Source organism: Calonectris borealis, chromosome 1, assembly GCF_964195595.1.
Source record: "Calonectris borealis chromosome 1, bCalBor7.hap1.2, whole genome shotgun sequence".
Lineage (NCBI taxonomy): Eukaryota > Metazoa > Chordata > Aves > Procellariiformes > Procellariidae > Calonectris > Calonectris borealis.
This window is the reverse complement of record NC_134312.1, coordinates 186,350,380-186,365,654: the sequence shown is the minus strand read 5'-3', so window position 1 is coordinate 186,365,654 and position 15,275 is coordinate 186,350,380. Positions and strand designations below refer to the sequence as shown.

At 35.5% G+C, this 15,275-nt stretch overlaps 1 protein-coding gene across 3 annotated transcripts in view; it reads left to right on the top strand.

Moving 5' to 3' along the window:
- VWA8 (von Willebrand factor A domain containing 8) overlaps nt 1-15,275 on the top strand; it is a 201,613-nt gene that overhangs the window by 98,350 nt on the left and 87,988 nt on the right. For all 3 annotated transcript variants that reach the window (XM_075139308.1, XM_075139307.1, XM_075139312.1), the window contains 4 exons: nt 10,226-10,301; nt 11,004-11,139; nt 12,452-12,571; nt 14,518-14,723. In XM_075139308.1, coding sequence (XP_074995409.1) covers nt 10,226-10,301; nt 11,004-11,139; nt 12,452-12,571; nt 14,518-14,723 — 538 coding nt within the window. The remainder of the gene's footprint in view (nt 1-10,225; nt 10,302-11,003; nt 11,140-12,451; nt 12,572-14,517; nt 14,724-15,275) is intronic.

Below are 15,275 nucleotides of genomic sequence, written 5' to 3'. Positions count from 1 at the left end.
TTCTGAAATGGGTAATTTGGTGTAGGCTCTGCACGGCTTCTCTCTAGGACTGCGCTTATGAAGCATCTTGCTGCTTTTCTGTGTTAAGGAAGAACTTTCATCTGCCAGGATTTCCCAGTCACTCCTTTCCTTACAAGAGTAAGATTCAGCAGAGAAATCCTAAATTTTATTTATCGTTCTGGGATGGTTGTCTCTATTTTGTGCACCCAGGACACCGGCTACACGTTACAGAACAAACAACAGCGTTACCTTGTCTAATATTAAGCTTTAAGGTTTTACTGCTTTCACCTTAAGCGTGCATTAATCATGCTACTAGAAAGGTGAAAATCTATGAGGCTTGTGCAGTCACAGGCCAATGAGAGATCTGTATAGAAATTAAACACATAATGGCTGACTTTCTAAGAAACTTTGATGTCCTCCAAATAAATGTAACACAGAGTCAAGTATTTGTGTTGGTCTAAATGCGTGAATTCTGGAACACCTCATCATTTTATGAACCTTGCTGTTACTACTTTTGCCATCTCTCATATGAGTGATGTGGAAAGAAATTGCCAGTGGTTCTACACAAAGATCTGAAGTTAAATTTGGTAGACTAAATTATGGATCTGTAAAACAAATTTCATTGAATGAAGAAAAAGATTCCCATGGAAACTGATAATATCTTGCTATAAATTACGAAGTCTCTTAGACCAAGAAGATTCCACAGAAGGAAGAAAAAAAAATTAAAGCTTTAGAGAAGACTCAGGCAGGAACATGTGTCCTGTTAAGACTATAAAATTCGTCTTAGCACTGGTGAGAGTAATAGATAAATATAAAAATGTAAGCTCCCAGCTCTGCTGCATGAAAACATCAGAAGAAACTATCATGGACTTTAGACTGTTGGCGCCTTTGATGTGAATAAAGAAAAAAAGATTAATTTTACTGCTCTTATCATCAAATTAGTGACTAATAGCATACGAAGAATGGTTTTGCTGGAGTAAAATGTCCTTTACCTGTCATTTAAACACTTAGGTTTGCATCTGTTTGGAATTAAAGTCATACTGTCAAGCTGCTTTTTAAATTTTAATGACGATGATTTCTCCTCCCTGAAGTTACTATTTTTGTGTAGATTATATTACAGAACTACAGTATTTATCCTTCTGTTTCCAATGCAAGCTTGATTTATGGCTCCTTTCTTTTTTTTTTTTTTTTTTTTTTTCATTGTGAAGAGACTTCTAATAGAAAGTTTCTTAAAAGCTTAGGTACTGACTAGGAAGATGTAATATTCTCACACTTTATAGCAGTTTTTGCTAGTATAAATGAGGCGCTAGGTTTTACATGCTACAGGCATTTGGATTAATGTCTACATCAAGTTTTTGGAGTCACATGGTGTTACCTGATCTCAGCTTTTATTAAAATACACATCTAGTCTTTAATATATGAACCTGAAAAAGGAAAAAAAGATTTACGTGTAATTTATTCCCATCTGAAATCTTAATTTAGGCAACTGAAGAGAATTGGAAAAATACTGTGGAGGACACATAGTGTCAGCTCAGGACCTGTGAAAGCTGCCACCTCTGTTCTGCTGGGGTTGGATTGGCTTTAAGTCATGTAGCCAAAAAGAGCAACTGGCAACAGGAACCCTCTGAAATTATTATCTGCCATCATGAGTTGTGCTCCTGATTGCTCTGACAGCAAACAAAAACCTCTCTGTCTTGGTAGTCCCATTTAAGAAATATGAATTGTGGAAAGAACATCTGTGTTCCAAGCAGAACATTTGCTTGGTTCAGGAAGACACAATTTTCATTTTTCTGTGTCGGTTTTTCACTTTTCTTTAAAGTTTGGTATACATTGATTTTTGAGATATTCAAAAGCTGTCTGGACACAGTCCTGGATACCTTGGCTCTAGGTGGCCCTGCTTGAGCAGGGGGGTTGAACCAGATGACCTCCAGAGGCCCCTTCCAACCTCAACCACTCTGCGATTCTATGATTTACCAAAAATTTCTGCAAGGTAGCAGCTGGATGACCCCAGCTAGCTCTTATTCTAGATATGTTGTAGTAACATGTCTTACAAAATCAAAATTGTTCAGTAGAAAATAAAATAAAATTTAAAAAAAAGTTAAAACTAGTTTATCTTACCTTCATAAAATTAAATAATCCAGCAGTGGTTGTTCCATTGGGGAGTCCGTTTGCACTGTTCTTAGCTGATGCCCAAATGTGTCAGTATGGAACAGTAGTAAAAGTTGAGAGAATTAAGAAACAGTTTCAGACTCATCATTGTTTTCACAACAAGAAAAATAAGAATGTTTTGTGTAATGAGATTAAGTTTCATAGCTTCTAGAGCATTTATTTATTGTTATGATATGAGTGTAAATAATGAGCAGTTGTTAAGCAGAAATTTCTCTGAGATGTTTTCTGGCTTCATGCTGTCTCAGCCATAGATCAGCAAAAATTGCAGCCCACTATCTCTTCTGCAGAGTGTCTACCACAGGCGTTCCTCTACACAATTCAAAATGTTCAGGAATGAAAAGTACCGGTTCTTTTCATTGCGATGGGAACTTGGTTACTCTCAGCTAGTGGGAGAACCAGATTCCCCCTGAGCTATTACAGATGTGGCCACTGAAGTCATGATAAGCAAACTAGTCAACCTCAACTCTGATGTCTTCAGTATGCAGATCTGCAGTTATTTAGTTGTGTAAGAACAGCACTGTCGCTTAAAGAAATAGAAGGTTTTGATGATAGACTGCAGTGTAATCTACATCAATAATTTATTGATGGCTTATGAATGGATTTTCTGCTGCTCAGAGCCTCAGTGAATCTGCAGAAGATATGAAACAATTAGTTCTGTTCACGTTCTCTTTCTGTGTATTGAGAAAAGAATCTTCTAGGAAATTAGATTACTGTCAAAAAAGAGAATACGAATCTTCATAGTCATATGACAAAAAGAGGGAGTGTTTTTTCGGTGTACGAGAGTTGTTCTCCGTAAGGTCAAAAAAGTTAAAACTGCTTATAAATACGGTTTGATGCCTTTTCATGAAAATAGAGAATGTAGGAAGTTTTCTTCTTTAGCTTTAAATAAAAGGGTTTGTGCCCTTAAATTACTCATATTACGTCTTAGTTCTCCATGTGATATCTTTTCTTACAAGTTGAGATAACTTGTTTTCCACTTTTCTAGGCATTAAGATATATGCTAAAGTAATTTGGCTTTGTTGTAAATTTGATGTTTCACCACTCTCAACAGAATACTAACTGCTATAGAAATTCTGTTTGTTATCTGATCATCTTACTATTATTTTAGAAGATATTACACTCCCTTATTCTGTTTTCCTAATGCTACATTTCCTTTCAAAGAATTTACCTATGGTATTGCATCTTCTGTCAAAGTTACTGTGTTTGTTCTAGTGACTGATGATTGGAAAGTGTGATACAGGGTTCATTTTTAAAATCTACTATATTTTGTGTTGTGCCTTTTCTAGTTCCCTAATAAATTACAGTAATCTGGTGATCTTTTCTTCCAAAAATTAACTGAGTTTACATATGTTATCCTTTTCAAAATAAACGTAATTTTGCTGTGATCTTTAACAATCAAATTAATGGAGAGGTTTGGGGTAGGAAAATGAGCTTATGGTGTCCCTGCAAGCAATACTTACTACAAACTGTCCGTTAATCTTTAGATGTTAATTTTCTTTCCCTCTGTTTCAGCACACGTAATCAGTATAAAATCTAATTACCTGTTTCTCCTATTGAGATCATTTAAAACTACCCTTTCAGCTTTATTGACTTCAGATTTTTTAAATTCTAATTTAAAAAGTTGTTTCAGAAGGAATAACTTCCTTTGCCAAAGACACAGATGAACACCTGATACTGTAGATTTAGTGTACTTGTGCTCAGAATTGCATTTGGTTGCCTTCTCTTGAAAGAATATAGGACCATGTAAAACAATTTAAATGCTGATATGGCTCTGCAGGCTTTTTTTTTTTAAAATGAACTACCCAGAAAAGCTGTGTCTGTATCAGACTGTTGTTGAAACAAGTGCTCTTAAGCTGCACTGCTTTATTAGAGGAATCCACTGAACACAGTGAAGATGTGTGTGTGTTGTGTATTTGTATGTTGGCAGCCACAAAAAGAAGGCTAGATAATTTTTCCTGATGATTTTGTGTCATGAATATATACATCTAGAATATTTTCTTTTAATGTTGTACAGTAACCTTATAGTGTGTGCTTTATTCTTTGCGTAGCTCAGGGTTGGAAATAAATAAGATGACATATTTTTGTTGTGAAGCTTTATGTTGTGAAGCACTGAATGTATTGGCTAGCGTATAATAGGTGTCTTTATGGTTTTTTTACTCTTGTTGCTGTTTTTTCCCCTTTTCTTAAATACATTCTCAATTAATACAGGGTTGCAATGCAAGGCTTCCAAGAGCTCATGCAAGCTAATGGTCTCTGTTTCCAATGTTAGCTTTTCATAAGCTGGCTGACTAGCTCTGCTATTGTCAGATTCCAGGTGTTAGAGAGCTACTTCATTTGTCTTTTTGTAGGAATTGAATTCAGCTTGAATATCCTGTTGTGTGGCTATTGTGGAGAAATAGCTTAGGTTAAAACCCGTTGTTTCATTTTCCTCTAAAGCTGAAGGAACAGTTTCTCGCTGTTTACTCAGTGAAATGTATTCTTATACACAATAAAGGGAGCTGTAGGGTGGCATGTTTCTTCATTTATGGATTTTACAATTAGGGTGAGTGAATTTCTTACAACAAATTATGTGAAAACGTTGCATCTTGTTTTGAAAGATGGATCACGTATAAGTAATCTGTAACTTGATTTAAGCATATAACCTTAATTAAACATATGATTCCCTTTGGCCTTTGTTCTGCCACCCACAGTCATACTGAGTAATGTGTACCTTTATACTCTAAATAATTCTTGGATTTTAAACAAATACATGTCCTGCTGAGTAGCTGTAACAGACTGGCAGAAAAAAAACAGGGATTTAATTATCAGTGCATACAGATAAGTCAAAAAGGCTTTACAGTGTCATTTTAACAGAGAAATGAGACAGCTGGTTGGCTTTTCAGATATTTCAGAATTTCCTAAACTTAATGGTCAGATCATGCAATGCAATGGCTGTATGATAGGTTGGCTAGAAATTCATTTGTAAATGTCAAAGTCATGCAGATTCTTTCTTAGTGTGAAGATCGCCTACTCTTCATCAGGATAATCCATGAGTGGATTAGCTAACCAATTAACAGCTTCAAATGGCTGTTGGCTTAACTGTTTATCAAATACTCTTAAAATTAGGTCACAGCAGATGGGTACATTCATGTCTGATTGAAATGTAATTGAGAAGATACATGTATATCTGTGTACATAGGTGTTTACATAGATAGATGAAGAACAACAGTTATTAGAGCATATATTCTCTGTCTCTGATTTTTCCTTTCAACTACCATAAAGTTCCATTTGGAGAGTAAGAGGAAGGCCAAACCTGAATCTGGTTTATCGCAGCTTGTTACCATGAGCACCAACCCTTAAAACACAAGGTTGCCTTCCATAAATACTCTCTTACTCTTTAAGCCTCAGTGTAAGTACATACAAAAGCCAGGACCATATTCTTCAGCACTTGTCGAGATGGAATAATTCCATTGAATGTGGATGTTTGTAATGTTAACTGAGGTCCTGACACTGTGTCCTGTATTTGGGCATAAGCCTTCTTGGGGACCTAAGCCTTAAAATAAAGCATTGGAATACCTTTTCCTTTTCTTAAGTTAGTTGATAATGACTAAATTATACCATGGATCAAATTCTGTATTGGTGTTTACATTTCAATGTTCTGGGGAGAACAAGTGTCAAAACATACAATGAATATTTGCAGATGTGTCATATAGACAGCATTAACATTTTTAATGAAGAATTTCATGCATTGATTTCATTTCTGTGAAGAAACATCTTTCAGCCAGGTAGTCTTCCAGATGAACTAACACAAATTTCAGAAGAGGAACATCGTTCTCCTTTGTTCCTTAATTTTTCCTCCTGGCTAGTTTTCAGCTCCTGTGTCTCACCACAGATATCCAGAATGTTTGGAGATTTACTTTCTTTCCATCTTTGCTTCCCATCCTGCCCTGTTTTAAGGTCTATCTATAGACGTATTTAGCTCTTGCAAACAACTCCAAATTTTCACTTGAAAAGAGCCTGGGAGAAAGTTTCTGTCTCCCATGAATGGAATAAGAAATGCTGAACTCATGGATTGGATAGATTGTAGAGGAGAATCCTATTCTAAACAATAAAATAGCTATCAGGTGCAGTTCCTCTCCTCTCTTTTTGGAGTAATTTTTAAATTCAATTATTTAATAGAATTTGTGTAAATCTTGAAAAATGTCAGGGACAGAATGGACTGTACAGTCTCTGTGGTTGATGGAAATTTCTCCTGCCGCATCTCATAGTTCTTCCCCGGAAAGAAGGCATCGCTGTCAAAGAAATAGTAACTGTCATGGACTAGTGTGTTGGAGTAAGTCTATAGACCTCAGAAAAAGCTGCCTTTAGGGTAAATAACGCACCAGTAGCAAAAAATAAATAAAAGGCAGTGATGTGAACTAATAAACAAAAAAAACATCAAAAGAATTCTCAGAAGTCCTACTATGAATTGAGTGTCAGAAGAGTTGCTGAGTTTCAGTAGCAGATCTTTTTTTTCTTTTTTTTTTTTTATGGAGAGCTTGTGAGGACAGCTTGCTTGATAAAAATAAAAATACGTTCTTAGGAAAGACATTAGCAAGCTTTTCATATTTTTCTTTTACAATCAAGAGAAGACAAATTAGTTCAGTTGAGTAGGATGACAGTATGTCAGACAGCTTTTCTCACTCACTTCTACATTCTCACAGTCTTGCTTCTTTGTGTCAGAACTACTTTCATCTTGCGTGCCAAATGTGATGAATTAGGAAAATTAGGAGGTTTTGATATTCATGGCTTTGTTAGAGCCTAGCTAATATTAAGATGCTAATATTAATAAGTGAATGTGAATTACAGTTTTTAGTTCCTTTCCTGTGGGAGTGAAATTCTACAGTCTAATGTTTTGAGTGCCAAACATATTTTACATTTAGGAAAATCTGCGTACTGTATTGTTCAGAAATATTTCAGACTTAGCATTATTATTCTATATTTCAGTGTCTTTGCATTTACATAATTCATTACAAAGTGGAAATTTAAGAAGAAAAAACCCTAAGGAGGCAAGTTATTTTTAGCCATTCTTTATTGTGTTTAGGTCATGTTAGGTTTCTGAAGAACAGCAATTAGTGACATCTAATTGCATAGCTTATGATTCTGAAAGGAAAATATTTATCTGTACTAACCCTGGCAAAATCATTCCTATATACATGGCTGAATGTAATAGCCTAAGCAAGTACAGGAGTTTTGCATTCACTTATGTCATCAAGCCAATGGAATTAATATTTGGCTGTATATTTATCTTCTGTAATACATTATAAATCCCCTGAAATATTTCCTTAAAATACTAGGGCTGAATAACAGCAAAGTAGAAGGAAGTAGGGAACCACAGATAAAATAAGAAAAAAGTTAGAAACTGGATTTAGGATTTAAATTGTTTAAATTTAAATTAGGATTTAAATTGTTCCTTTATTTTGATTCCTTCTACAAATTTTTTTTTGATTTGTGCAACTTTCATACTAGCGTTTAAGTAAACTGTAAACTCTTCTACTGTTTATTTCCCCCAAAGATATGGTAATTATGTCTTCCCTGAAGAAGATCATCCTAAGGATTTCTGTGGGCTGCTGGTGTTAGTAGCCACAAGTTAGTATTCCATATCAGGGGGTTGTGAGTAATCTTTGCAGAGCCAGAGGATTAACTAGCTCACCAGAAGTAAAATACACTATTTTGTGTTACACCACTAGAGATCTTCCTTTCCTGCCACTCTGTTCACTTTATTTTTTTCATGCATTGGCTGCTAAGTGCAAATTTGTGTTCTGTAAAGCATTCTGTAATGCTTCACCTTCCTCTACCTTATTCTTGTCCTATGCTTTCCTTAGATCCTCCCATTTTCTCCTTTCTATTACTTAAAAGAGATCACAGTTCAGGTTTGACAAATCCTTCCTCTTTTCTTCTTGGATTAATTCCTTAAAATATTTTTCCATGAATTATTTCTGACAAATTAGTAACCTGTGACTGTGCCTTCGTACACTCTAGGGTTTGATTTACACATTGTAAAATTCTTCTACATCTGTGACTATATAGTATTGAACCAGAAATTATAACTGCTAATGGAGGTAGGCTGATACATACAATCTGAGAATTTAGATAATAATAATTTGTGTTCAAGAAACAATGGTCGTTGGTTTGTTGTTATTTTAGCACCCATTATTGATTTCTCTGCCCAATGTAGAAATGGGTAGACAAGCAGGATGACAATAGAAGTATTGTTTTTATGTCCATGGTAGGATTTCTAAGATAATAGATTACCGCTACTGCTTATTTTGATGGTTTAAAAAATTACGTGTTGCATGTGATTACAATATGAATATTACAATTCTGGGGAGTGTGGCTGCTTGTGAGAGGCCTCATTTGACAGGGTTAAGTGAAGTGGAGGTGATCCCAGCTTTGTAACCTTTCCCCTCCTGGATTAAAGTTCAGATGAAGTAGCCAAATATTAAAAATCTCCGTTCCCGCCCTATGCTTTATTCCTGTGCATGGGAAACACTGGGATAAATCAATCATGAGTTTAAAGCTAAACAAGAAATTACTAGTTGTTAAGGACAGAAATCCTGCTGACAGCAGTTTCAAATAAAGGAAATTTGCATGTTATGCTGTCAGTTTAAAACTGTAATTGGAAGCTGGCCATTTAATAGTTTGCTGCAAACAGTACTGTGTTTGATTTCCTGTACCCATGGAGCTTATCGGAATATTGTTGGTTTTTTACAAGGTGTTACAAAATTAAAGATAGAACTAAGGTGGGTATTTGGAACAGTGAGTCAGCTTAGCTTAAGCAAACAGTTTTGTTATATGGCATGGCTGTGAAAGGTAGGAGATTTTTGTTGCATGAAATCTCACATGCAGTGCAAAGGTTATCAACCTTACCTATCAACCAGCGTGTGGATCTCAAGCAGCGTAAGTGAGGCTTTCCTGATGAGTTATGTCACGTGAATAGTCCCTCATTCTGTTGAAGCAGACTAATCCAAATTTTGAAATAGGAGGAAAGGGATGGCATAGTCTACTTGCCCTAAGATTGAATTGGATATTCCGTGAAACCACAGGAGACATAGGGATCTTCTGTCATCACCCATCTCTGGATTATTCCTTAGCTCATTGATCCCTCTGAACCCCAAGGTAAATGGGGTTGGTTTTACGGATCTTATCAAAGGTTTTGACAAGTATTTTGTTGAACCAGGAGGGGCTTTCCTTAGGTTACAGAATAGTTTATATAGGTAAATCCAGTGTGGTGATGTCTGTTGCTGGACCTTTCTGAATTGCGACTGGTTTTTATTTATCTGTACATTCAGTGGTGGTTGAAATAGATGAAAACAGTGAAGATTAAGAAATATCCTCATTACAGATTTTAATTCTCAGTATTTTAAATTTGAAGGAAAAAATAATTTGAGCAATTCAAACACAAATTCAGTTTCAAAAAGAAGTACTATGCTGTTAAAGCCTCTGTCCCATCTAAGAGCTTACATTGTCCATGATATAAAATGTAGCAAGTGCTAGTAAAAATTATTCCATCTGGTATGGTTTAGATAGAACTAAAAATAGTTGATTTTTAGAATTCCACATGAGTATTTTTAGTCTTTTTTTTTTCTTGGTGGTATGTGGAGAAGACCAGTTAAAACATTAATGATTTGACTATGATACTGCAAATTCCTTTTTGGTTGTTCTGGGGAGATTCCCGTGTTTGTCATGACAGCTTAAGCGTGCTTAACTAGAAATAGTAGTAACAGTAGTAATGTATATCATGCAAAAGATACAGATTCACTTTTGAGTGTTTTTGTTTCCAGGGTTTATGAGAAATTGAGAACTACCGTGAAAGCCCTGGCAGAGACAGGGATACTCACCTTTGACCACTAAGCTGGCACAGCATTGTTACCAGTTCAAGTTCTTCAAGAATTCTTAAAAAAAAAAAAAAAAAAGAAATATTTTTTCCTCTTAGAGAAGGAGAGCATTCAGTTTTTCATTTATTCATTTTTGATTTTATTGTAACTAAAATTCCTGTGTATTTTTAATTAATACTGTCTATTTTTCCACATTTCAGGGATACCACTGTACAAAGCCTTACCCTACAACCTTCTGTTAAAGGCGGTCTTATCATATATGAAGATTCACCACTGGTCAGTAGTAACATTTGGATTGTATATTTGGAAATGTTTTTCATTAAAAACAAGTAGTTAAACATGCTGGCTTTTCAAATAAGAAAATTCTTTGTGATTTGATTACTTTCATGGCATACAGTCAGTGAGTGTGATAACATTTCATTAACTTTTACTTTGGTCACATTTGTCATGTTTGCTGTGCCAAATGCTGAGTAAGATGATAGTTTTGAGAGCCTGCATGCACAAAATAAATATGGAAAATAATTTAGTATTAACCTGACACATTCTAACTGGTAGAGTGGTATTTTCCTCCTTCTCTTTTGTAGCATCTCACACCTACCTGCTAAGTTGGACTCCAAACAGCTCTTGCAGCCATTCTTTAGTTCTTTCAGCTTCATGTTGACAATCTAGATGCAAACTGCTTTTGCACTTCTCTGTCAGCACTCCAGTTCATTCTCATTTATTTTCAGGCCTCCTCACTTCTCTTCCTAGCACAGCCCTTTCCATCCCTGTCCTGAAGAAACAGAAACACCCACCTTTCTTGTCTCACCCGCGTCCTCTTCTCTCTGCTACAGTTCGGTCACAGCTTGTCCCTGTTCTGAGTCCCTTTCTTGTCTCAGTGCCACCGAGATGTCACTACTACTGACAGAGAAATCAGTAATGCAATTTCTTGCAGTTATTTTTGGGGGGTTGTGATGTTTTGATTCTTTTCTCTTCTAGGTAAAAGCAGTGAAGTTCGGACATATTTTGGTAATTGATGAGGCAGACAAAGCACCAACAAATGTTACCTGTGTCTTAAAAACTTTAGTAGAAAGTGGGGAAATGGTTTTGTCAGATGGAAGGCGAATTGTTGCCAGTAAGTAGATAAAAAGCATTTTGATCATTTACAGTAAAATGTAAAGTGTCGAGTTACCAAGTAGAGACCCAAAATAGTCCAAATGGAAGAAGTACTTGAAGCTAAAAGGTTAACAGTTAAAGAATTTACAATCATTTTCTTTACTACTTTTGCGGTAGCCACAGAGATTTTCTTAAATTAGCATTCTTGTTAATTTTGCTGAAAAATTAAGAAAAAAAACCACCAAAAAACCAACAAACTGTAAGTTGACCTCTCTGCTTCTCATTCACGATAAGAAATAAAGGTCTAATTGACTAAATTATGATCTTGGTTATGCCCATCTGGACAGTTGAGGTATAATTTGATCAGATCTAGAATTGAAGATATGAATATATCTAAGGTTGAATTGTTAAGGGTTTCATCTAATCAAATATTACATATGCTTATATTATTTAAATATATCCTGCAGGATGAGAGTATTTTGTAATTTAGTGGAATTTAATTCATGTGAATTGCAAGAACTAAATATTTTTTATTATTTTTCAAAGAAAGACCATGTTTGAAATGCTCTCTTGATGTTAGTAGACACTGTACTTTACGTAATGAGTTTCTTTTTAACAATATTGGGAACAATGTTTAAGTGTGAGTGGAGCAATCATTCAGCACTCACATGGCACAACACTTGAGTTTTGCTTGTCATTATGAACTGTAGGTGGGCATTTTTTTAAATATCTTGCTAGCCAGTCTCAATTATTGCTGTAGTTTTTTAGAGGAGGTAAAAAGATTCCCAAACTCCATGTGCCACTGGAAACATGCTGCAAGGGAACAAGTGAGGCCAGTCTGACTCATTTTGGAGAAACAGAGTCTTCACATGCGTGAAATCATGTGTCTCTGGCTTGTCTCAGATTTTTGTGATGACCAGGAGGAATTTCAGTTCTGTGTTCCCCGATCAGATAATATCAGGCCTATATAAAAACACATTTTATTCACTATTGGCTTCAACGTTTTGGTGAAATTAAATATAAGCAGGACAGGTAATCCCCACCCCAAGAACAGTGGATGCTTTTTTTTGTTTTTAAATGAAACACCTCGGTTAAATTTTCATGAAACAAATTATGAAACTTTAAAATGAAACCTAGAACACTCATAGCTGAATGACATGTTAAGAAGCTGTTGAGCCTTTCTTTGTAACTGTTCTTCTAAGAAGAACATAATTAGATTAGAAGAATTCTTCTTTTAATTCTAAGAATTCTTATAATCTAATTATGTTCATTTAATTCATTCCTAATGCAAAGCTTAAATATGCAATTAATAAATTCTATTTCTTTTCCAGATCATGCTTATGTAGAGGGGAGAGAAAATGTAATAGTTATTCATCCTGATTTTAGAATGATAGTCCTAGCAAACAGACCTGGATTTCCTTTCCTGGGTAATGACTTTTTTGGCACATTAGGTAAGTGATTCATATTAAATGGTGATCTTTACTAGAATTGATTAATAGAATGACTGTCTTTATTCATTAGATTTCATGTGGAGAAGGGGTCCTTATGCATATTGATACTTCGTTTCACATAAGACACTCAGGGTGAGATTCAGCTTGAAGACTAACATGTAAATTTACGTAACTTAATAAAAGTACCCGAACTTGCCCTGAAGTGAACAGCTATATGTGGTCATCTGTGTTACAACTAATTTGTTTTATGGGACCTGGACAAGCAAAGCAGACAGACAAGGTTACAAGAAATCTTTGTTAATGAGCATATATTTCATACAAATATAGCAAAAACTGTAAGCAGCTTGATACCTGGCATCAATGGTTAACACAACTGCTCACCTTTTTTTTCCCCATATCAAACAAGCCACAGGCCAGGTGCTGTCCTCATCAGTACAAGAGATGGGAGCTTGATGGATGGTTCTTTTCTCTCCTCTTAGCAGTGGAGGCTACTGTCTTTTTTGGTGTTTGCACTATGCTACCTGCTTCTTAATGCCCATTAGCCTCTCCATGCCCATGGCCATGTGTGTTAGGCTTTATTAAAATACATATATTTGACAAGATATTGAATTCATCCTAGTTTCAAGTAAGGCTGTCCAAATTTCTCATCAAAGTTTTTCGTATCAACAACAGCCTCATTTCAGAATGCTCCTGGTAGGCCCTAAAAATCCTGTCTGTTAGCAAATATTCCCCACAGCTTCATCTCACAGCGAAAGTAAGAATTTACTTTGCATAAGGGTAAGAGATGAAGAATTCATTGGCGTGTATAGTCCCGTTTTAGTCTAAGTGAGCCTCTGGCAAGGCTGTGGCAGTGTTACAGCAGGGCTACGAACTGAATAGCCCTCCAGACTCTACTGACTGTGTTATTTATGTTAGTTTAGCCATTTATATGCAGGTACCTTAATATATGTGTTTTTATCTGTTAGCTTTGGCTGTAATGCTTATTCTGCAAGAAATAATAAAGTACTCGTAAAAGCAGGTGCAAACCCAATTCTGTGTTGCTTGATAGCTTTTTGTTTTTCAGATGTAGTTCCCAGTGAATGGGGATTCTGTGTCAGAGACTCGTTGGCTCTGAATTTCACCCAGCTATGTTGCCGCAAGATGTTTTAGTATAGCCTATTTCTTTTTCATGATCTAATTTCCCTCCTTACATGGACCGTTTAAACAAAATTGATCCCAGCGTTATTGCTTTTGGGCCCACATGGCAGAGGTTTGGTTGAGGTTTTGGGGTTCTTTGTTGATTGTGTTTTTCAAGCATAGGGGCTCTTCTGCTTTTAATCCAAATCCTTTTTCAGCAGGATCTGATCATGCTTCTGTAAAGTTTTGTACGACTGTTAAAGGACTCTTTACGAATAAACTCGATTTTATAGATTATATGATTGAGGCTAATATAACGCAAATATATGAGAAGAATATCTTGCCAAATTTCTTACCATAGTTCAAGACAGGCAGAGAGAAAAGATAAATCCAGTATTTAGGCCTCTCAATTGGGTTTGCGTTAGGGCATTCCTGCATATAAAGATTTCCCTGCATCCTGTGGTGTTTTCAAGGTGTTCACAAATTGGTCGCATTCAACCTGTTATTCTTTCTTTAAATCTTTTTTCTTTTCTTTTTTTTCTGCACTCATTTGACTGGTATTTATTCTTGAAGTTAATTTCTCGCTTGTGAACACCTTCATTATAATGACAGGAGAGATCTCCATGTTTCTGGGAATCTTGATGTTTGTTATAGCAAGTTTGTCCTTCACATTTTTCAGAGTAGTTTCTGTCTTGTTTTGTTTTAACAAGCAGGTACTCAGCACCCCCTTGAGCCATTGCTTTTCCATTTAAGGTGCTGTATGAAACTTAAATGGGCTGTTGTGATGCTATCTCTTTATAAATTACTTAACTGTGCTTTTTTTCTTTTAGGAGACATTTTTAGTTGCCATGCTGTTGATAATCCCAAACCACAGTCTGAACTGGCTATGCTTAGACAGTATGGTCCTGATGTTCCAGAGCCTATTCTTCAGAAACTGGTAGCTGCTTTTGGAGAACTGAGGAGTTTAGCTGACCAAGGGATTATTAACTATCCCTATTCAACTAGAGAAGTTGTGAATATTGTAAAACATTTACAGGTACAGTACGTCAGATTTCATTGAAAACTTGAGTTCATCACTACTCATTTTTTTAATGCTTGAAGGTTTTAGAAAAAGATGCAATTATTGTTCATGCATTTTTATTTCACTTTTTATGAAAAGTTTTGCATTTTGAAGGAATCATCATATTCAGATGATCAGATAGTCTGAGGGTAAGGAGCACAGATGTACACAGGCAGGTATTTTTTCTGTATGTTTATTTATAGCTATAGAAAATACCTGAGAGTCTGTTTTTCCACTATGTGAAAAAATATCACATTAATACCGTGAATACGGTATGCAATGTTTATACTAGCCTACATTATAAAAATTCCATATTCAGCATACAGTACTTCCAGAATAATGCAACTTTACGCTGCTATAGAATTTTTGGTTTTAATAATTTCCTGGGGGAAAATGACCCTGCTGCGTAACAGTAATACATCATAGATGAAATTTTTCTAAGGAAAATGTTAGGTGGATAACAATTTAGCAAACAGGTACTTAGGAACCATGATTGCTTCCTACACACATTTTAACTGCAAAATCATG